Consider the following 24496-nt stretch of genomic DNA (forward strand, 5'->3'; position numbering starts at 1 on the left):
TAAAGATACAACAAAAAAATCAAATAGTACCCGAAAATATTTTTTACTTAGGTACTTTACACCACTGCTCAATTGAGATAATTTCCACACTGCCACGTAGGGTCGCACGATATGGGCAAATAATGTAGGATTTATTTTTAACCAAATGTTGCAATTGCGATTTGACTTGCGAATTAGAGCAAAACTGTTGGAATCATGGAAATAGAATGACTATTCTAATTATATAGCTAGAATATAATAGTGAGCACTTTGAATAGTGTTGTTTGAAATTCCAACGAATTAAAATGCCAGGGAGGAGTTATTGTGACAGGATAGGAACTAAATGATTGATAAATGTTTCCTAGGGGACCCTATCAGCTTTGGCGACATTGCGTGTTTTATTTTAGCTTACTTCATGTAGCTAACATTCTTGCTTTGCATATTCCTCTTTGATTTAGACGATACTGTTGCACAAACAACATGCCGATTTAGGTCTACACCATTACTTGTATTATCAGGCTGTATTAGCTAGCTACGTCTGCTCTTACTCAGGACATGTATTAGCTAGCTAGCTAGCTAGCTATTAGCATTAGCGTCTCACAAGATTTAGGGCAACATGCTACGAAAATACAAACTAGCTGTTTGCTGATGTAAGAAACACAAACGAATAGTGTCAATATAGAATGCCAGTGGATTTATATTAAGAAGCAAAATGAAAACAGCATTGATGTCATCAACATTGTTGCATGTGCTGCATTGACCATGCAGACCTCTTAGTTGAGGAACGTCAAATGCGCTCCTTGAGTGACAGGGGGCGTGGCTAGGTCTGGAAAGTGGAAAGTGGCACGGAGAGAAAGTGGAGAGAGATGACTAAAGTAGCGAAGTAAACTACAAAATTGATGTTACACACAGCCGTATAACATTTAACAAACAAAACATTCAAATAACGGTATGGAAGGTCAAGTAAAAACCCAAACCTGTCCCTGCATCAATACCGGTATATCATAAAATAAGGTATACCGCCTAGCCCTAGGGGGGAATGGGGAGAGGGGGATCCCGATTGTAATCTGGTCTGAAGGGAGGTGGAGTTATTTGGGAGCAATAGTGTGTTTTCATAAAATCTTCATAAAGTGCTGTATCTAGACCCCCTCTAGATCCCATGCTTAGTTTCTCATGACAGATTTTGTCAGGGTACTGTGGAACCATATTTGACCAGAGTGCAGTAAATACACAATATATACTGTACCAATAGCTTGATGTTGAAACCTAGTGTTTATTGACAGCTATTGGGTGAGGGTTCTTACTTGACAGTGCCGGTAGTGTTCCTGAGGACGGAGGCAGCAAAGGCCTGGGTCACACCCACCAGACTGGTCCCGTCCACCTCCACAATCAGGTCATTCACCTGGATCCTGCGGGGGGGGGGGGGGGGAGAGAAAGTGATAGTGAACAATGGGAAAAGAGGACAAGGAGCAAGGGAAAAACACAATTTTTGGATACACTGCTGAAACACAGATTGTTCAGAACCTTTCATCTCTGTGCGCAGCTCCTCCGTCAGTGACCGTCTTGACGAAGATGCCCAGTTTCTCCAGACCCATGTCAGCCCCTGCACCCATGCCGATGATGCTGATCCCTAGACCGTCCCCATCTGTGGAGAGGAGGGGATAGGATATGGGGAAATTGTATTTAATCAAATACTACAATAACCTCATGAATGCGAGAATGGCTTACCAAGAAAAACCTTTAAAAATGTCTAATTCAAGGTAAAAAGGGAGTTGGAGCACTCAACAAAAAAAGGCAGATTTATATTTTTGCTCACTTTAATCCATTGTACAGGATCAATTGTTGTGTCTCAATGGGCCACTAGGCTAGAAATAGGAGCTAAGTGCAATCGTCAGGTCACTCCGCGGAAGACGTCAGCTTGACGTCGAAATGTCAGTCACCTGTTCGTACAATGGATTAAAGTGAGAGAAAAAATAAATAAATCTCTGCTCTTTTTTTGCTTTAGTGCTCCAACTCCTTTTTACCTTGAATTTGTCCTTTTGGAAGTTTTTCTTGGTAAGCCATTCTCATGATTTTTGTCATTGTTGTTGAACTTTCCTTTCCTTTGTTTGCTGAAGCGAGAAGTCCCACCTGAACTCTAACCTCAAATGTTACCGTCCAGATGTAAGGGAATAAAATGGGGGACCTTGACTTAAAGATAGTAGTTTTAGCTAGCTACTCTACGCCATTATCCATATTAGAACCCAATTAGCCACTGCTAATTTAGTGTAATATAAATCCAATAAGGAGATAACGGGCGACTCTGAATTCATTAGCGACCACTTAGCACTTAGTGACTACTAAGGTTTTTCATCGTCATGTAAATATATGCGGCTAGCAGATTTGTGAGAAAAAAAGTAAAAGGTTACTCAAAGACTTCAACTAGCTAGTTGAAGCAATTTAATGGAAACTACAGACTACACTGAAAATGTTTAGCTACTAGTTGTAACTTTAATAGTTACAGTTAAATGTTTACAGTTAATTCTCTCTCTAGTCGTCTTTCTGTTGTATTGGTTTATGCTATTGAACTCCAAAGCGACAGTCGTGTGGAGCGTAGTGGCGCAGCGGTCTAAGGCACTGCATCTGCCTGGTTAAATGTTTTTTATTTTTATTTTTTTTATCTCGGTGCAAGAGGCACCACTACAGTCTCTGGTTTGATTCCAGGCTGTATCACATCCGGGCATGATTGGGAGTCCCATTGGGCAGCGCAAATTAGCCAAGCGTCGTCAGAGTTTGGCCGGGGTAGGCAGTCATTATAAATAATAATTTGGTCTTAACTGACTTGCCTTGTCAGGAGGCTGAAGAAATGTGGCTTGTCACCCTAAACCATCACGCACTTTTACAGATGCACAATTGAGAGCATCCTGTCGGGCTGTATCACCGACTGGTACGGCAATCTCTGCAACTTTGCCTCCGGCCCACAACTGCAGGGCTCTCCAGAGGGTGGTGCAGTCTGCACAACACATTACCGGGGGCAAACTACCTGCCCTCCAGGACACCTACAGCACCCGATGTCACAGGACATCATCAAGGACAACAACCAACCGAGCCACTGCCTGTTCACCCCGCTACCATCCAGAAGGCGAGGTCAGTACAGGTGCATAAAAGCTGGGACCAAGAGACTGAAAAACAGCTTTTTCTCAAGTTTCTTGGCAATTTCTCACATGGAATAGCCTTAATTTCTCAGAACAAGAATAGACTGAAGAGTTTCAGAAGAAAGGTCTTTGTTTCTGGCCATTTTGAGCCTGCAATCGAACCCACAAATGCAGATGCTCCAGACACTCAACTAGTCTAAAGAAGGCCAGTTGTATTGCTTCTATAAATCAGCACAACAGTTTTTCAGCTTTGCTAACATAACTGCGAAAAGGGATTTCTAATGATCAATTAGCCTTTTAACATGTTTAGCTAACACAACGTGCCATTGGAACACAGGAGTGATGGTTGCTGATAAATCTGCCTCTGTACGCCTATGTAGATATGCCATTTACATTTTTCTAAGACTTTTTATATATTTTAAAAAATTCCAGCTACAAAAGTCATTTACAACATAAACAATGACTACTGTATTTCTGATCATTTCTAAGTGACCCCAAACTATGAACGGAAGTGTATATTCTATACCATCTATTGCATCTTAGCCTATGCCGCTCTGTCATTGATCATGCATATAAAAAAGAATGGTCCCTTTTTCAGGACACTTGTCTTTCAAAGATAATTCGTAAAAATCCAAATAACTTCACAGATCTTCATTGTAAAGCGTTTAAACACAGTTTCCCATGACTGTTCAATGAACCACAAACAATTAATGAACATGCACCTGTGGAACGGTCGTTAAGACACTAACAGCTTACAGACGGCAGGCAATTAAGGTCACGGTTATGAAAAGTTAGGACACTATAAAGAGGCTTTTTTACTGACTCTGAAAAATACCAAAAGAAAGATGCCCAGGGTCCCTGCTCATCTGCGTGAACATGCCTTAGGCATGCTGCAAGGAGGAATGAGGACTGCAGATGTGGCCAGGGCAATGAATTGCAATGTCCATACTGTGAGACGCCTAAAGCCGCTACAGGGAGACATGACGGACAGATGATCGTCCTCGCAGTGGCAGACCACGTGTAACAACACCTGCAGAGGATTGGTACATCCGAACATCACACCTGCGGGACAGATATAGGATGGCAACAACATCTGCCTGAGTTACACCAGGAACGCACAATCCCTCCATCAGTGCTCAGGCTGTCCACAATAGGCTGAGAGAGGCTGGACTGAGGGCGTGTAGGCCTGTTGTAAGGCACCTGCCACTCACCAGACATCACCGGCAACAACGTCGCCTATGGGCACAAACCCACAGTCGCTGGACCAGACATGACTGTCAAAAAGTGCTCTTCACTGATGAGTCGCGGTTTTGTCTCACTAGAGGTAATGGTCGGATTCGCATTTATCGTCGAAGGAATGAGCGTTACACCAAGGCCTGTACCCTGGAGCGGGATCGATTTGGAGGTGGCGGGTCCGTCATGGTCTGGGGCGGTGTGTCACAGCATCATCAGACTGAGCTTGTTGTCATTGCAGGCAATCTCAACGCTGTGCGTTACAGGGAAGACATCATCCTCCCTCATGTGGTACTCTTCCTGCCAGCTCATCCTGACATGACCCACCAGAAAGACAATGCCACCAGCCATACTGCTCGTTCTGTGCGTGCTTTCCTGCAAGACAGGAATGTCAGTGTTCTGCCATGGCCAGCGAAGAGCCCAGATCTCAATCCCATTGAGCATGTCTAGGATCTGCTTGATCGGAGGGTGAGGGCTAGGGCCATTCCCTCCAGAAATGTCTGGGAACTTGCAGGTGCCTTGGTGGAAGAGGGGGGTAACATCTCACAGCAAGAACTGGCAAATCCTCCCCCCTTTGTTCAGAGACACATTATTCCATTTCTGCTAGTCACATGTCTATGGAACTCAGTTGTTGAATCTTGTTATGTTCATACAAATATTTACAAATGTTAATTTTGCTGAAAATAAACGCAGTTGACAGTGAGAGGACGTTTCTTTTTTTTTGCTGAGTTTATTTATATATTCTTATTCCATTCCATTAGGCGTTTGTTGTGGAATTGTTAAATAGTGCAGCAATATCTAACAAGTAATATCTGAACTAGAAGCAAACATTTATTTACAAACGCAATAACATCTGCTAACCATGTGTATGTGACCAATAAAATTTGATATGATTTTGATAAAGGCTGCATTTAAAAAATATATTTAAATACATAAAATGTATGTTTTCTTTTTTTAACCTTTATTTAACTCGGCAAGTCAGCTTAGAACAAATTATTATTTTCAATGACGGCCTAGGAACAGGAACTGCCTGCTCAGGGGGCAGAACAACAGATTTGTACCTTGTCAGCTTGGGGATTTGAACTTGCAACTTTTCGGTTACTAGTCCAACGCTCTGACCACTAGGCTACCCTGCCGCCCCTATGGTTGGCCCCAGCAGGAATCAAACCCACAGCCCTTGGTGTCGCACGCGCCAGGCTTTATCGACTGAGCCATGCAGGACTAACAATGTTCTGTAATGCTCTAGAAGATTCCACCAGGTTGTACCTTTCTCTAATTCCACAGGGAAGAGGTCCAGTCTCTCCACCCTTTTCTCCAGCTCGTACTCAGCCGACGCCGCCATGGGGTCCACGTCATCATTACGCCGGTCGTAGTCCTCGTTGGAGTATGTGGTGAACACCTGCCAAGAGAAGACAAAAGGTCAAAGGTCAGTTCGACACTCACCAACACACAACACCACAACAGGTTTCCCATAGAGAAGACATTTCCTCTAGGAGAGTCATTCCCAAACTGTGGGGAGCGCACCCGGTGTGAACAGTTTGTGTTATGAACAGTGCTCTTGCCCAGAAAAATAGACCTGGCATGTGTGCGCGCAGGGTAGGCGCAGGATGTTCCCCAATGCTTGTAAAGGTGCCCCCCCCCGAGTGGAAAAAGTTTGGGAACCCCTGCCCTAGAAAATGATTTAAGGTCAGTTTAGCATTTTCACCACTAATGGTTAAGGATAAGACTACGGGAAGAGTAAGCTGATCCTAAAAATCTCTGCTAACAGACATACAGAGCTAAAAGGAGAGCCAGGCGGCCAAGGCGCAAACAGGGCGGAAGGAGACGTCTCCAATAACCAGACAGACAGGGGTGGTGTTATATACGGCCCGCTGATACAAACTTCCTCATGGCTTCTCACTGAGCTAATGGCTTCTCATCCAACCTAATAAAGTCTATCTAGTTTAATGTGTGTGAGTGCGCTAGAGAGAGGAGAGGAGAGAGCGTGTGTGTGCACATGTGCATTCGTGTGTGCATTTAAGGCCTCTCTCCTCCCTCTGCAGCCAGCCAAATTCACTCTGGCAGCGAGGACATACTTCTGGGTGGTGTTGGTGTGCCCTGCTGCTCTGGCAACTTGTGGGTGTGGAGAGCAGTGGTGAGGGTGCTCCAGTGAGCGGTTAGGTGGGGTGTGTTTTAGCGCTACTCAGGTGATTTATATTTAACAGGGAGATATATTTTTCATAACCTCCCGTCCTGCATTAGATAGGTAATGGCGTTTTTTGGGGGGGACGTTCTGCTTTCAGAGGGATGAGGTTTCATATTTGAAATGGGGTCGTGCACTTGTGCGCACACACACACACACACACACACACACACACACACACACACACACACACACACACACACACACACACACACACACACACACACACACACACACAGAGTTTCACATGTATTATTCATATCATAAATTGGGAGGAATCTTTAATCCAGTTATTTGATCTGATTCAAGGTTGCCATGACGACATTATTCATATGCATTAATTTCCATAGTAAAAACCCGCCACCAACAAATGAACAACAGCAACAGTAATCCACAAGCGCGTATAAATAGGTAGATATTCTCTTGCTGAGGCATGTTAGCCATGTCTCTCCACCTCTCTCCACCTGTACCCTCATGTTAGCCATGTCTCTCCACCTCTCTCCACCTGTACCCTCATGTTAGCCATGTCTCTCCACCTGTACCCTCATGTTAGCCATGTCTCTCCACCTGTACCCTCATGTTAGCCATGTCTCTCCACCTGTACCTCATGTTAGCCATGTCTCTCCACCTGTACCCTCATGTTAGCCATGTCTCTCCACCTGTACCCTCATGTTAGCCATGTCTCTCCACCTGTACCTCATGTTAGCCATGTCTCTCCACCTCTGTCCACCTGTACCCTCATGTTAGCCATGTCTCTCCACCTGTACCCTCATGTTAGCCTGTTCACCCCGCTATCATCCAGAAGGCGAGGTCAGTACAGGTGCATCAAAGCTGGGACCGAGAGACTGAAAAACAGCTTCTATCTCAAGGCCATCAGACTGTTAAACAGCCACCACTAACATTGAGTGGCTGCTGCCAACACACTGTCATTGACACTGACCCAACTCCAGCCATTTTAATAATGGGAATTGATGGGAAATGATGTAAATATATCACTAGCCACTTTAAACAATGCTACCTTATATAATGTTACTTACCCTACATTATTCATCTCATATGCATATGTATATACTGTACTCTACATCATCGACTGCATCCTTATGTAACACATGTATCACTAGCCACTTTAACTATGCCACTTTGTTTACTTTGTCTACACACTCATCTCATATGTATATACTGTACTCGATACCATCTACTGTATGCTGCTCTGTACCATCACTCATTCATATATCCTTATGTACATGTTCCTTATCCCTTACACTGTGTATAAGACAGTAGTTTTGGAATTGTTAGTTAGATTACTTGTTGGTTATCACTGCATTGTCGGAACTAGAAGCACAAGCATTTCGCTACACTCGCATTAACATCTGCTAACCATGTGTATGTGACAAATAAAATTTGATTTGATTTGATATCTCTCCACCTCTCTCCACCTGTACCCTCATGTTAGCCATGTCTCTCCACCTCTCTCCACCTGTACCCTCATGTTAGCCATGTCTCTCCACCTGTACCCTCATGTTAGCCATGTCTCTCCACCTGTACCCTCATGTTAGCCATGTCTCTCCACCTGTACCTCATGTTAGCCATGTCTCTCCACCTGTACCTCATGTTAGCCATATAAGTCGCTCTGGATAAGAGCGTCTGCTAAATGACTTAAATGTAAATGTAATGTAAATGTTAAAAGGATAAAACACAACCCTCAACCTTTATGATTTTGTACTGCTAGAATTCTAACCCCAAATCCCCTAGTGGCCTAGTCCAAAATTTGATGAAAGACATTTTCAACACCTTGTGCTCATAGGAGCAGAGTAAAGAAGGTAGTTGGGGCACAGATGTGAGAAATAATTCAAAGTAGGCAACAAGGGAATTGAGTTCATCAGCTGGTCAGGGGAGAATTTAATAAGCCGTGTGGTATTTTATGGGGAAATTCAGATTGACTGTGCGAGAGGCAGACCGAGAAGGAAAGAGAAGGCAAAAATAAGGATTTGGAATTCAGCATTGGTTCAAGTCCTCAAATCTCCTATTCAAGTTTCAGTTTTCCATAGAGTGACATGAACACTGTCTGCTTCAATAAGCTCTAACTTAAAGAAGCCGAGACCGGACACTAGTACAGTGAAAGTACAGTGAAATGCTTAACTTAATAACTACCCAACAATGCAGGATTCAACATCAAAAGAGGACAACATTTTTTTTTAAAACAAGATGACACATAACACCTAAATAACGTGTAGGAGTGTGATGCGTCTTCTTGTCAAGCGAAAGACGTTGCCTTATCAGCCGCTCTATTCAGGGCTGTGAAAAGTTGTGCCACACCCCTCTGCTCCAAAAAGGCAGAAGATTCATATTTAATGCTGAGAAAGATCGATCACTACCCCTAGTAAAATACCAACACTTGTTAGCTTTCTTTTACACCAGAGACGGACTACTTATCACAAAGCCACACTTAACTAAGCCCAACCGTAATATCAACATGTATTTAACTGATGGGGGGGGGCTTTATTTACATAGAATTTGCATAACACCCCCCAAATGGAAAATAAGCCTACAAACTATGCCTCTGATTTACCAGCTCATTTCAACTGGTGAAAACCCAGCACTGCCACCCAGATGTTTAACATACAGAAACATTTCGTCCTATAGACAGCTCTGGGTAAGTTACAGCACAGGGAGCATAAGAAAAGGAACAGACATTTTATAGTACATAAACCGGAGGTGTGTTAACACATAATATCATATGATTGGCTCTATGTAGCAGCCAGCGAAGATGCTGTTTTTACCCTCCACCTATTAGATAACTACAAACAGACTGATTCAGGGGTGTCGGGTTAGATGCAGAAGACACGTTTTCGGTGGAATGCATTCAGTTGTGCGAATGACTAGGTATCATTTACATAACTATTCACACCAGAGTCAATATTTGAATCACCTTTGGCAGCGATTACAGCTGTGAGTATTTCCGGGTAAGTCTAAGAGATTTGCACACCTGGATTGTACAATATTTGCAATTATTATTATTTTTTTTAAATTGTTCAAGCTCTGTCAAGTTGGTTGTTGATCATTGCTAGACAGCCATTTTGAAGTCTTGCCATAGATTTTCAAGCCGATTAAGTTAAAACTGTAACTAGGCCACCGAGAAACATTCTATGTCGTCTTGGTAAGCAACTCCAGTGTATATTTGGCCTTGTGTTTTAGATTATTGTTCTGTTGAAAGAAACATTTGTTTCCCCAGTGTTTGTTGGAAAGCAGACTGAACCAGGTTTTCCTCTAAGATTTTCCCTGTGCTTATAGCTCTATTCCGTGTATTTTCTATCCTAAAAAAAAATGACCACCTAGTCCTTACTGAGTACAAGAATACTCATGATGCAGCCATCACCATGCTTGAAAATATGAAGAGTCGCACTCCAGTGATGTGTTGGATTTGCCTCAAACATAATGCTTTGTCTTCAAGACATAAAGTTAATTTCATTGCCACATTTTTTTGCAGTTTTATTTTAGTGCACGTTTTGGAATATTTGTAATCTGTACACGTTTCCTTTTCACCTCTTAACATTTAGGTTAGTATTGCGGAGTAACTACAATGTTGTTGTTCCATCCTGTTTTCTCCTGTCACAGCCATCCAACTCTGTAACAGTTTTAATGTCACCATTGCCCTCATTCTTCCTCTCCAGCAACGGACTTAGGAAGGACGCCTATATTATCTTTGTAGTGAATGAGTGTAATCGATACACCACCCAAAATGTAATTAATAACTTCACCATGGTCAAAAGGATATTCAATGTCTTTTTTTTTGTGTTTAAAAAAACAACAACATCTACCTAGAAGGTGCACTTCGATGTGAGGCGTTGGAAAACCTCTCTGGTCTTTGTGGTTGAATCTGTGTTTGAAATTCACTTGCTCGACTGGGGGACCTTACAGATAATTGTATGTGTGAGGTATAGAGACGAGGTAGTCATTCTAAAAAAATGTTAAAACGCTATTATTGCAGAGTCCATGCAACTTATGTGAGCTAAGTACATTTGTACTCCTGAACGTACAGTTTTTAAGCTTGCCACATCAAAGAATGTGAATACTTAAAGCGAGAGAGAGATGGAATGATTGGGTCTGTGAGAGAAAATAGAAATAAAACAACCATTCAAATCCTTAAAATATCCATTAGGCCATTTCTTTCACAACCTTGTTTTTGACCCCTTCCTCCTCCACACATATCCCATCACTCTCTCTGCCTAGGAGCATCAATATTTTATCAAATGCATTATAATCTCAACACTCTGCTTTTCAAGAATCTCTCGCCTGCGCTCTCTCAACAGTTTCCCCACTCCGTGTGAATACCATCGCCGTGGTCACATGGTGCCCGTCGCCATAGCAACCCGCAGCTTAGCAAATGTTAGTTTGACACCAGTTTCTCTCTCGTATCTCTCTTTGTCTCTCTCTCCCCAGGCTGCAGTCAGAGGGCAGTTTCTCTCTCTTCAGTCTCAGCTTCTCTCTCTGTCTAGACTTAGGGGAATTAATTTTGCACATATGCACATACACACAAACACTCACATGCCTTTTAAAACGTGCACGGCACACATTGAAAAAAAACCTGTGTGGTTTCAGTGTCTCCACTGTCATGGCGTATTGCTCAGCTAAATAGTGAACATCTAATTTAACTATTTGACATCTGAAAACATACATCTACAATACCTTTGACAATATGGTCGAAAATCAGCGGAAGCTTCCACAGCGGGAAAAACATAAAAGATACCGCCCTCCCTCACTCGATATGAACAAGCTGACCAGCTCAATGATCTCTATACTAATCTCTCCATCTTCCTATAGAGAGTCAATTATACATTTGCTGTACTAAAACTATGGGCAAAAGCTAAGTAATGGCTTTCAGAGCTGTAATGGACCTTATGATTTGTAACACGAGAACGAGGACATACAAGAGAGTGGTCTTTACTGTAGCTCAGTTAGTAGAGCATAATGTTTGCAACACCAGTATAGTGGGTTCCATTCTCAGGACCACTCGTAGGTCAAATGTAGGCGCGCATGAATGTAAGTCACTTTGGATAGAAGCGTCTGCTAAGTGGCATATATTACTGAACAAAATGTAAAAGTGTTGGTTTCATGAGCTGAAATAAAAGATCCCAGACATTTTACATATGCACAAAATGCTTATTTCTCTGGTAGTGAGCATTTCTACTTTGCCAAAATAATCCATCCACCTGACAGGTGTGGCATCAAGAAGTCGATTAAACAGCATGATCATTACACAGGTGCACTTGGTGCTGGGGACAAATAAAGGCCACTAAAATGTAGTTTAGTCACACAACACAATGCCACAGGGGGGCGTGCAATTGACATGCTGACTGCAGGAATGTCCAACAGAGCTGTTGCCAGATAATATCATGTTAATTTCTCTGCCATAAGCCAATGTCATTTCAGAGAATTTGGCAGTGTGTCCAACCGGCCTCACAACCGCAGACCACATGTAACCTCGCCAGCCCAGGACTTCCACTTCTGGCTTCTTCACCTGCGGGATCATCGGAAACCAGCCAACCGGACTGCTGATTAAACGCAGTAGTATTTCTGTCTGTAATAAAGCCCTTTTGTGGGGGAAAAACTCGTTCTGATTGGCTGGGCCTGGCTCCCAAATGGGTGGGCCTATGCCCTCCCAGGCCCACCCATGTGAAACCCATAGATTAGGGCAAAATGAATTTATTTCGATTGACTGATTTCCTTATATGAACTTTAAGTCAGTAAAATCCTTGAAATTGTTGCATGTTGTGTTTATATTTTTGTTCAGTATATTATGGATACAAGCCTTAACAATGGTATATTGGTCATATACACAGGATACACAGGAAGCGGGGCAGCGGCGCAGGTCCTAATCCAGGCACTTGTCATCTCCCGTCTGGATTACTGCAACTCGCTGTTGGCTGGGCTCCCTGTCTGTGCCATTAAACCCCTTCAACTCATCCAGAACGCCGCAGCCCGTCTGGTGTTCAACCTTCCCAAGTTCTCTCACGTCACCCCGCTCCTCCGTTCTCTCCACTGGCTTCCAGTTGAAGCTCACATCCGCTACAAGACCATGGTGCTTGCCTACGGAGCTGTGAGGGGAACGGCACCTCAGTACCTCCAGGCTCTGATCAGGCCCTACACCCAAACAAGGGCACTGCGTTCATCCACCTCTGGCCTGCTCGCCTCCCTACCACTGAGGAAGTACAGTTCCCGCTCAGCCCAGTCAAAACTGTTCGCTGCTCTGGCCCCCCAATGGTGGAACAAACTCCCTCACGACGCCAGGACAGCGGAGTCAATCACCACCTTCCGGAGACACCTGAAACCCCACCTCTTTAAGGAATACCTAGGATAGGATAAGTAATCCCTCTCACCCCCCCCTTTAAGATTTAGATGCACTATTGTAAAGTGACTGTTCCGCTGGATGTCATAAGGTGAATGCACCAATTTGTAAGTCGCTCTGGATAAGAGCGTCTGCTAAATGACTTAAATGTAAATGTAAATACCACAAACCCTTGAGGTGCCTTATTGCTATTATAAAATGGTTAGTGGTTACTAGCATAAATACAACATGAGAATGAGGACGGACAGAGAGAGAGAGAAGATTCCAGATGACCTCAGAGATCCAGATATGACCAGTGGAAAATGAACACAGCTGCCCAGCATGATATCACAGCCATAAAACACCAGCCAAATGCAAACCAGTAAAAAAAAATGAGAGTGAAGTTATTGTAGTGACTAAGACAGTTACAGTAGCCAACTATTTTCAGATAATGTATCCATGTAGATGTGCAGGCTATTGTATAGCACACAGACGTGAATAAATCATTTTGATAGTACAGTATATAGTACGAGACCAAGTCTGAATTTTGGGCCCTGCTCTGACCAGTTTGGAAAGTCCTCATCCCTAGCTGGCAGCTTGTCCTGTTCCCCCTGCCTGCCTGCCTGCCGTCCCCCTGGAGCTGTACATTGATACAAGTGGCCAGCTGTGGCAGGGAGAGCGACACATGGGCCATGTCCGAATACCCGTACTCGCATTCTAAATATTAGGGTATTTTGGGTATGCAAAAATACAACGTTTTATAGTGTGACATTTCTAGGTAGTTTTTCCTAGCCACCGTGCTTTTACACCTGCATTGTTTGCATTTACAGCAAGATATCAGCTGATGTACGAAGGGCTATAAATAAATTTGATTTGATTTGATTCAAAAATGTAGTGCGCTTTAAAATGCCAGGGTGCCGTACTCATTTTCCGGCTTTTCATCTGTAGAATTCCCGGCACACTATCAAGGAAGATAATCGTCTTTCGAGATCCACGTGTGTTTGACCACAGCTAGCTGGTAATCAGCTGAGGGGACGCGCTGTACCAAAATGAACCAATGGCGGGGAATCAACGTAATTATGCGTCAGATGACACATTCTCAGTAGGATGAGCCTAGTATGTTGCTTACAGCATTCGTTCTTACTAAACAGTGTATTCTAAATGGTGTGTAGCTTTAGTAAGTAGTAGGGAAGACAGATTTCTTACACTGCCATGGACTAACCCAATTCAGGGAGAGAGAGAAAGAAAGAAAAAAATTGAGAGAGGGGTGGGGGGAAATGAGGAAGGAAGGAGAGGAGGATAGAGGATAAAACAGATGTCCTGGTTGTGTTCAGTTTGTGGGAGCTGTTTTTAACCACTTATACAGGATCAGCTATTATTCCATCAATCTCCCTAACGGTTGAGATGAAGAACGAGGGTTAAATCTGAACCTAGATCTGTGGTTCAAGGTGACCCCGACCTTTAGCAGGTTACTTAGGGGGAGAGCGAGGTGGGTAGAAAGTGACTGCGTCCCGAACGTTCCTATGGGCCTAGATCAAAAGTATAGAGAATAGGGCGCAATTGTGGACGTAGAGACAGTGAGGAATGTGGCTGGGCTGATCACTGGGTTTAATCATCTCCCGGTCCCTGCCTCTCAGCCATTCCACAGGATTTAGTTGGCATGTGGCTGGCACTATGGGTGGGTTCTGTAGCTCAGTTGGTAGAGCATGGCGCTTGTAACGCCAGGGTAGTGGGTTCGATCCCCGGGACCACCCATACGTAGAATGTATGCACACATGACTGTAAGTCGCTTTGGATAAAAGCGTCTGCTAAATGGCATATATACTATGCTAGCAACAGAATAGCATGTTGCTAATGCTAACAGCATAGCAATTACAACCATAGCATAGCCTGTACCTTCTATCATGGCTCCGCCCAGCTGTATGTGTACTGCGGTGAGGTGGAGGCGGTGTGGTGGCTGGCTGGAGCCAGGCGAACACAACGGACGAGTGTACGTAAAAGCTCTGGCACAGTCAGCGGTTTAGACTCCAGTGAGGCGGGGCAGAGTGTGTGCCTAGGTTTTATTTCACAAGCTGTTTTTCCTTTTAAAAAAGAAGCAAATGGTTTCATGCGCCTTAAGAGCGATGTAAATTGGGCACGCGGGCCGATGTTTGACTGCTGGCCTGGTTACCATGGACACACACAGCTCTCAGTCAGGCCTGTGGACACCAGGAACGTGACTAGAGTATTTTCAGCATCCCTCACAGAAATACGACATATAAATGCAATCAGTTTGGGCAATAGGGCTCATGCATGTGATTAACCCGCAGCGATTGTGATACTCACCAGAATGGCTAAGAGAAACACAGCAGAGGGGGGAGAGATGGTATAGAGGGGGGGGGGGATGTGGAGAGAAGAGGGGTCCACAACTACTGCCAGAGAGTCCCACACCCCCCGTTTCCATACAAGACTAGGTCAATTTCCCATCTCCTACTGACGTCCGTTTTCTTTGGAACAGTCTCCCAGAACACTGCAACAGCTTCAACTCCTTCAAATTCAAAACCAAAAAAAGATCTGGATATTCCACGTAAAAGCCTCATCCCAGTAAATTCTCTGCCTATCAGCCTTTTGTCTTGATTAGGCGTTGTTCTTTACAATCATTTTCCCTTCACCCCTTAATTCACCATGTTGTCCTTCTGCTGTGTGTAAATCGCCAATCACTTGTTTATCCCTCTTAAAAATCAGAGAGAGAGAGAGAGAGAGAGAGAGAGAGAGAGAGAGAGAGAGAGAGAGAGAGAATCATCGTCACACACAGCAGGTCTTAACAGTGCTCGTCACAGAGGACGTCCTCGCCTCTGCTCTGTACTGTCCCCTTCAATGAGAGGCAGGTCACTGACAATACTGTACACACACACACAGAATGCAGTGGGGAGGGGGAGGGGACACTACCAGACACAGACACCATTCTTCCAACGGGAGCATGAATATGTCCACATGTAGAGTATCTTAATAACACTTCAGCAGGGTGGTCAAACTCATTCCATGGAGGATCTGGTGTCTGCTGGTTTTAGGTTTTTCCTTTCAGTTAAGACCTAGGCGACCAGGCGAAGGGGACTTCTTGACTAACTCGGGGCCTTAATTCATCAATCAAGTACAAAGGAGGAGAGAAAACGCGCACACTCGGCCCTCAATTGAAGGAGTTGGACACGTGCACGGCAGCATCTGGCTTAAAAAGGTAGACTCAGCAATGGCGTCATCATGCATAATGTGGAGGCAACACAGGTCAAATCTGCCAAGATCTTCCAATTTGCAGCCTCCCTTGCTGAGTGTACATTTTATTATTTTTTTCAAACACGTTGCTCAAGGGAAAACAGCAGGTCTACGCCTTTAATTCAAATCCCGAATCCCACATTATAAACGCCAACTTTGTCCCAGCCGCTATTGCACATTGCTGCCTTAGCACGCTAGGCTAACGTTGTTATGCCTAACGGCTACCACAGCAGGGGCAGGAGGAGGCTGTTTGCCCAGCTAAATAATCCACTTGGTGATCTGATAATGAACCTGAGGAGACATGCTGGTTTTAACAGTGAAGGGGAGGGGGTCCACGCTGCTGGGGTTTAGCGGGAGGAAGGGAGGGAGGCGGGGGGGAGAGAGATGGGCGGGTGAGGAGAGAGTATTTTGATGAAGACGTTTTCCTGTCTAGATGTGCGCGCGCACACACCACACACACTTAGCCTCAGTCTGTCTTTATGTCTCTAGGGGGTTCATGTGTCACTACCCCTGACAGCTAAGGGCGATGGGCAACAACAGCAAAAATCCATGTCGCTAAGGAGTTGCTATGGCGTCAGCCACACCGTGGTGCAAGCGCTGTATCATAGCTCTATAGTCAGTAGAATACGCTCAAGACTGACACTGGAACAGTTTCAGACACTACTGGGGAGGGACAGGAAGCACAACATGACGACAGGAAGTGGTTGATACTGATCGGCTTCTGTTCCACCTCCCTTGTGACAGGCCTGTGTGTGTGTGTGTGTGTGTGTGTGTGTGTGTGTGTGTGTGTGTGTGTGTGTGTGTGTGTGTGTGTGTGTGTGTGTGTGTGTGTGTGTGTGTGTGTGTGTGTGTGTGTGTGTGTGTTTCCACTGTCAGACTGGGGGGGGTGGGAGTCTTCCCTTCCTGTGTGTGTGTGTGTGTGTGTGTGTGTGTGTGTGTGTGTGTGTGTGTGTGTGTGTGTGTGTGTGTGTGTGTGTGTGTGTGTGTGTGTGTGTGTGTGTGTGTGTGTGTGTGTGTGTGTGTGTGTGTGTGTGTGTGTGCGCGCGACTGTGTCTTTGCATGTTTCCAAACGTTTTAAAGCTGTATCTTCAATAGAGATTTTGGGTGTTTCCCATGAATTATAAGCCACAAATAAAGCAAAAACATACACCCAGCGCCCAGCCTCGTGACTCAACCCAAAGAAATCCGCCGCAACCCATCGGTTGGGAAACACGGGGCTAAAGCATTGTACATTCTATCCTGTATAGTAGGCCTACAGAGAAACACGGGGCTAAAGCATTGTACATTCTATCCTGTATAGTAGGCCTACAGAGAAACACGGGGCTAAAGCATTGTACATTCTATCCTGTATAGTAGGCCTACAGAGAAACACGGGGCTAAAGCATTGTACATTCTATCCTGTATAGTAGGCCTACAGAGAAACACGGGGCTAAAGCATTGTACATTCTATCCTGTATAGTAGGCCTACAGAGAAACACGGGGCTAAAGCATTGTACATTCTATCCTGTTTAGTAGGCCTACAGAGTAACACGGGGCTAAAGCATTGTACATTCTATCCTGTATAGTAGGCCTACAGAGTAACACGGGGCTAAAGCATTGTACATTCTATCCTGTATAGTAGGCCTACAGAGTAACACGGGGCTAAAGCATTGTACATTCTATCCTGTTTAGTAGGCCTACAGAGAAACACGGGGCTAAAGCATTGTACATTCTATCCTGTATAGTAGGCCTACAGAGAAACACGGGGCTAAAGCATTGTACATTCTAGTCTGTATAGTAGGCCTACAGAGAAACACGGGGCTAAAGCATTGTACATTCTAGTCTGTATAGTAGGCCTACAGAGAAACACGGGGCTAAAGCATTGTACATTCTAGTCTGTATAGTAGGCCTACAGAGAAACACGGGACTAAAGCATTGTACATTCTATCCTGTATAGTAGGCCTACAGAGAAATACGGGGCTAAAGCATTGTACATTCTATCCTGTATAGTAGGCCTACAGAGAAACACGGGACTAAAGCATTGTACATTCTAGTCTGTATAGTAGGCCTACAGAGAAACACGGGGCTAAAGCATTGTACATTCTATCCTGTATAGTAGGCCTACAGAGAAACACGGGGCTAAAGCATTGTACATTCTAGTCTGTATAGTAGGCTTACAGAGAAACACGGGGCTAAAGCATTGTACATTCTATCCTGTATAGTAGGCCTACAGAGAAACACGGGGCTAAAGCATTGTACATTCTAGTCTGTATAGTAGGCCTACAGAGAAACACGGGGCTAAAGCATTGTACATTCTATCCTGTATAGTAGGCCTACAGAGAAACACGGGGCTAAAGCATTGTACATTCTATCCTGTTTAGTAGGCTTACAGAGAAACACGGGGCTAAAGCATTGTACATTCTATCCTGTATAGTAGGCCTACAGAGAAACACGGGGCTAAAGCATTGTACATTCTAGTCTGTATAGTAGGCCTACAGAGAAACACGGGGCTAAAGCATTGTACATTCTATCCTGTATAGTAGGCCTACAGAGAAACACGGGGCTAAAGCATTGTACATTCTATCCTGTTTAGTAGGCCTACAGAGAAACACGGGGCTAAAGCATTGTACATTCTAGTCTGTATAGTAGGCCTACAGAGAAACACGGGGCTAAAGCATTGTACATTCTAGTCTGTATAGTAGGCCTACAGAGAAACACGGGGCTAAAGCATTGTACATTCTAGTCTGTATAGTAGGCCTACAGAGAAACACAGCACACTGCTCTAGTCAATTCAACTACTCAAAAAGATGCACACACCAGTTGGCATGTGAAAAACGACCATTCACAGTTGAAATACAACAACGCTCCCATGTGCCTTTCTGCGAAATCCTCGGGTTGTACTGTACAGCAGTTATCATATTACTATGGCATCTTACCATAGCCAGGGGGACTATGGCAGTCTATTGTGGAAGGATGACGTGCCATTAAACGACATGGAGACTAAATCAAACCATTCACTCGATGCATTCTCAAAAGATGGCTTCAAAAACTATTAGATATACATACTGTGTACAGAGATCCTCTGAAACTAGAAACAATTCAAAACACTGCAGGATACTTTGTGACTTGAATATCGATTCATACCAGGGCTCAAACCAGACAAATGCATGACACATAGTAGCTAAACCGCACTAGCTAACGACTCGGTCGGAGCCCATCGGGGAAGAAGCGACTTTCAATTTCCAGTTCAATTAACCACCTCTGGTTTTACATTACATAAAAAAGGTCATTTGTCACAGAGTGCTTTCCCTCCCAAAAATGTGTCGCCCCAAGCCTGGAGGCCACAAACGACAAACGACAGTATACTGTGTGCATATCAGTCTGATCTATGTACGTCATCTACAGTAAACGTAGCAACTAGCTATATAGCTAGCCATCACGGAGATAGCCACGCTAGCTCCAGTAATGTGCCATCCTTTGGCTATCAAGATCATTGACACCAGCACAGACTATGCATTAGCTCCACTGCGATTGTAAAGTATTAGATGAGCAGCAGGAAATGTAGTCTTCGGAGAACACTGCAGGCACGACAGCAGTTTCCCCATGTAAGAGTGGGGATATATGTCAGACGGCATGCATGTCATAGTATGTTAAACGCCTGGCAGGGTAGCAGCTAGGAGCTATTCAATCATGAGTTATTAAAATGTAGCCCAAACTCTCAGCTAGCTAAATCATTCATTAGATCCATTTCTATCATACAACATCTCAAACTGCTAGATGAGCAGGAAGCGTAGGAAATACTATATATTAAATCACCTCTATTAAATCACATTATAAATATAGAATAGCAGTAGGCTTCTTTTTTTAATGACAGACCGAGCTCTGGTCTGCTGAAGGGATGGAATCCACATGAGACGAGAATATCCCACATTCCCTTTCTCCCCGCTCTGTCCACTTCCCCAAAGCAAGCCCAGGCTAACAGATGAAGGAGGGATAGACGCTCCTCTTTCTGTGAAGGGAGGAGGAGGGAGAGGAGAGGAGAGGGAGCAGACTTGCTGCAGGGCTTCTGGCTGTCATTGTCATTGACACGTGGAGCTTGCTAGGGCAGGGTACCAGGGCTGAGACCAGACCAGGTCTGAGACAGAATCTGACACGGGGCAAGATTCAAACGCTGAAGGAAAGCATTTATATAAATAACGTGTCGAGTTATTTACTGTATTTAATATTGACTGACTTGAATATCGATTCATACCAGGGCTCAAACCAGACAAATGCATGACACATAGTAGCTAAACCGCACTAGCTAACGACTCGGTCAGAGCCCATCGGGGACGAAGCGACTTTCAATTTCCTGTTCAATTAACCTCCTCTGGTTTTACATTACGTAAAAAGGTCATTTGTCACAGAGTGCTTTGCCTCCCAAAAATGTTTCGCCCCAAGCCTGGAGGCCACAAACGACAACAGATCTCCCAATGTTCCAAACCCCATTTCGGGTTAAAAGATCAAAGTTTAAATAAATGTTATTGATCCCATGAAGTATGGCTGATTTTAGTGGTCACCAATCAAATTTGATTTTTTTACCTTTATTTAACTAGACAAGTCAGTTAAGAACAAATTCTTATTTACAATGACGGCTTACCGGGGAACAGTGGATTAGCTGCCTTGTTCAGGGGCAGAACGACAGATTTTTACCTCGTCAACTCAAAGATTCGATCCAGCAACCTTTCGGTTACTGGCCCAACGCTCTAACCACTAGGCTACCTGCCGCCCCAAAATGACTGTATACACCCCAGCTGTAGCCAACTCCGTGGCCAACTGGAGTGTCCGCCCTGAGATTGAAAGGTTGGGAGTTCGATCCCCAGCCAAGTCTTAACAAAGACTGTAAAAATGGGACCCGATGAGTCTCAGCTTGGCACTCAACATTAAGGAGATAGATTGAGGATAAGGCCCTGCGGTAGTCCAGCATCCTGTCCAGGGGGTGTACTTGCACATCAAGCTTCCTCACGCCACGGAAACAGGAGATAGGCTCCTATGAGGCATTCCGGCCCGCAGAAGCCAAAGCTCATGCAAGGCTACTTACTTACACCCCAGCTGTATGAGGAGGAGAGGCGGCAGGGGTGGAAGCTACCCCCTCATCATGTCCCTGTAATTACACTGCGTATCGGTTGACAGAGTACTACCCCTCCGTTGATGGATAAGGTGCTGCAGCTCAATGTGAGACTCGGTAACGCGAGTCATTCGGCAACACAATCACCGTCACGTGAAAACGATCATGCCCGTGACAAAACAGCCATCATAGACTAGTCATCCTACCGACAAGCACCATCATCTCTGTCACATAATCAACGCATGTCCGATCAACATTCAGTATGACTCTTATATCCAATATAACAGTATTGAATGGTGGATATGGGGCTTTGCACTGTTAGCACATTGCACTGCTCTCTCTCATCTCTGCAGGAAGACAGACACAACAGACAGAACCCAGAGGATTCGCTTGTCAATATGTTTAACCCTTCTGGGGCACACAGACACAACCACTAGAAATGATTGGACCTATAGAAACGTGCTGAGGGAGGGACAACATGAGTGTGAGGAAAGACAGGGGTGGGGTTGATGAGGGAGAGGAGGAGAGCAATAGAGGGAGTGACGCTCTCCTCCCTGCTACTCAACAATGGTGAGAGAGAGGAATGCAGCATTTCCTCTGTTCTAATAACACACTACCTCTCACCAGGAGCGAGAAAACGAAGAAGGATAGAGCACTCTTCATTTCTGCTATCAGCCCTATATATAATATATAAATATGAGAGAGAGAGTGTATCTGGCTGGAAACGGTGAGGTACCGGAGCCGTTTATTTCTGGTCCTTCCACCATGATGAATGTGGACAGTACTGCAGGTCAGAACGACCCACCAAGTCAACGTGCAGAGTTGAACACTATCCGTTTAGAGTTTAAAAAACACCCAAAAGGAATTGGGTGTTTTACTGGCAGGCCGGTTATCAATCTTTCTAACGGTGTGAGCCTTGCTAACACCTTGAAGTTAACCACATTCTATCTTGGCGGCATCGTTTAAAACGACAAGCCTTGACCACTAAGAATTCAACACAGCAGAAGCCACAACAGTCAAACGCCTCCCCCCTGAAATTTCCCCCCACTCCTTCTGCACAACTGCCATTCAAAATAGCAGGCCCTCGACTGACTACTACCAGCAGTAGTGTTACTGCAGAAGAGGGAGAGTTCACATGAACGTCTCCTCTCTTCTCTCCATCTTCCCTCCTTTCTGAGAGTGAAACAACCTGGGAAGAAAATGCATTGGAAGTTTCTGAATGCTGCAGTGTCCCCTCCCTGCTCCCCCCTCCTCCATCATCCCCCCTCTTTACTCTCCTTCCTTCTCGCAACGCTGACCCAGTGAGCAGTACTGACGTCACCAACCACCCCAATTATGACAGCACCCGCCACTGGAGCAGCTGGACCAATCACCGAACAGCTCTGCTACTGCTGCCACAGAGCACCCTGGCTGTCAAGAGACCGTCCAATCAGCTTAGAGATAAGGAAGGGAGGAGGGCTTACACACACCAAAATATATAACTACACGCACTTGCATAAAGATACGAAGACTCTCTCATACATACTGGCCAGTTGGCCACTGATACACATTAAGAAAACAGACATGGTCTCCCCCTTTCTCTCTCAGACACACACACACACACACACACACACACACACACACACACACACACACACACACACACACACACACACACACACACACACACACACACACACACACACACACACACACACACACACACACACACACACACACACACACGCGCACTCCTGCTGACAGGGCTGCGTGTGTGAATCCCTCGCTAACAGGGCAGCCATTGAGCTATGCCTCTCTCTCTTTCTTTCTCTATTTTAGAGGTCATGACAGTTCTCAGCCTGCAGCCTTTCAAAGACGAACACCCATAAATAACCCTGCAGCTGGTGTACTGTAGTGTACCATCTATCTATCAGCAGTGTGATCCATTGTGGTCCACTGGTAGGGGACTATTACTGCACATTATGTCACAGGGAAACACTAGCTGTAGAACCGGCCACACATTGGGTTACTACAATGTATGTATGTATGTATGTATGTATGTATGTATGTATGTGTGTATGTGTGTATGTGTGTGTGTGTGTGTGTGTGTGTGTGTGTGTGTGTGTGTGTGTGTGTGTGTGTGTGTGTGTGTGTGTGTGTGTGTGTGTGTGTGTGCGTGTGTGCGTGCGTGCGTGCGTGCGTGCGTGCGTGCGTGCGTGCGTGTATGTATGTATGTATGCGTGTATGTATGTATGTATGTATGTGTATATGTACAGTGGGGAGAACAAGTATTTGATAACCTGCAAAATCGTCAGTGTTTCCTACTTACAAAGCATGTAGAGGTATATATTTTTTAATCATAGGTACACATCAACTGTGAGAGATGGAATCTAAAACAAAAATCCAGAAAATCACATTGTATGATTTTTAAGTAATTCATTTGCATTTGATTGCATGACATAAGTATTTGATACATCAGAAAAGCAGAACCTAATATTTGGTACAGAAACCTTTGTTTGCAATTACAGACATCATACCTTTCCTGTAGTTCTTGACCAGGTTTGCACACACTGCAGCAGGGATTTTGGTCCACTCCTCCATACATACCTTCTCCAGATCCTTCAGGTTTTGGGGCTGTCGCTGGGCAATACGGACATTCAGCTCCCTCCAAAGATTTTCTATTGGGTTCAGGTCTGGAGACTGGCTAGGCCACTCCAGGACCTTGAGATGCTTCTTACGGAGCCACTCCTTAGTTGCCCTGACTGTGTGTTTTGGGTCGTTGTCATGCTGGAAGACCCAGCCACAACCCATCTTCAATGCTCTTACTGAGGGAAGGAGGTTGTTGGCCAAGATCTCGCAATACATGGCCCCATCCATTCTCCCCTCAATACGGTGCAGTCGTTCTGTCCCCTTTGCAGAAAAGCATCCCCAAAGAATGATGTTTCCACCTCCATGCTTCACGGTTGGGATGGTGTTCTTGGGGTTGTACTCATCCTTCTTCCTCCAAAAATAGCGAGTAGAGTTTAGACCAAAAAGCTCTATTTTTGTCTCATCAGACCACATGACCTTCTTCCATTCCTCCTCTGGATCATCCAGATGGTCATTGGCAAACTTCAGACGGGCCTGGACATGCTCTGGCTTGAGCAGGGGGACCTTGCGTGCGCTGCAGGATTTTAATCCATGACGGCGTAGTGTGTTACTAATGGTTTTCTTTGAGACGGTGGTCCAAGCTCTCTTCAGGTCATTGACCTGGTCCTGCCGTGTAGTTCTGGGCTGATCCCTCAAGATCATTGATGCCCCACGAGGTGAGATCTTGCATGCAGCCCCAG

The 24496-nt window shown here is 44.8% G+C and overlaps 1 protein-coding gene across 2 annotated transcripts in view; it reads right to left on the bottom strand.

Moving 5' to 3' along the window:
- ppp1r9ba (protein phosphatase 1, regulatory subunit 9Ba) overlaps window positions 1-24496 on the bottom strand; it is a 68149-nt gene that overhangs the window by 16945 nt on the left and 26708 nt on the right. For both annotated transcript variants that reach the window (XM_046330242.1, XM_046330243.1), the window contains exons 3-5: window positions 5613-5745; window positions 1504-1624; window positions 1284-1388 (exon numbers count right to left, since the gene is read on the bottom strand). In XM_046330242.1, the coding sequence (XP_046186198.1) occupies window positions 1284-1388; window positions 1504-1624; window positions 5613-5745 (359 nt within the window). The remainder of the gene's footprint in view (window positions 1-1283; window positions 1389-1503; window positions 1625-5612; window positions 5746-24496) is intronic.

Source organism: Oncorhynchus gorbuscha, linkage group LG26 (genome assembly GCF_021184085.1).
Source record: "Oncorhynchus gorbuscha isolate QuinsamMale2020 ecotype Even-year linkage group LG26, OgorEven_v1.0, whole genome shotgun sequence".
NCBI classification, from domain to species: Eukaryota; Metazoa; Chordata; class Actinopteri; order Salmoniformes; family Salmonidae; genus Oncorhynchus; species Oncorhynchus gorbuscha.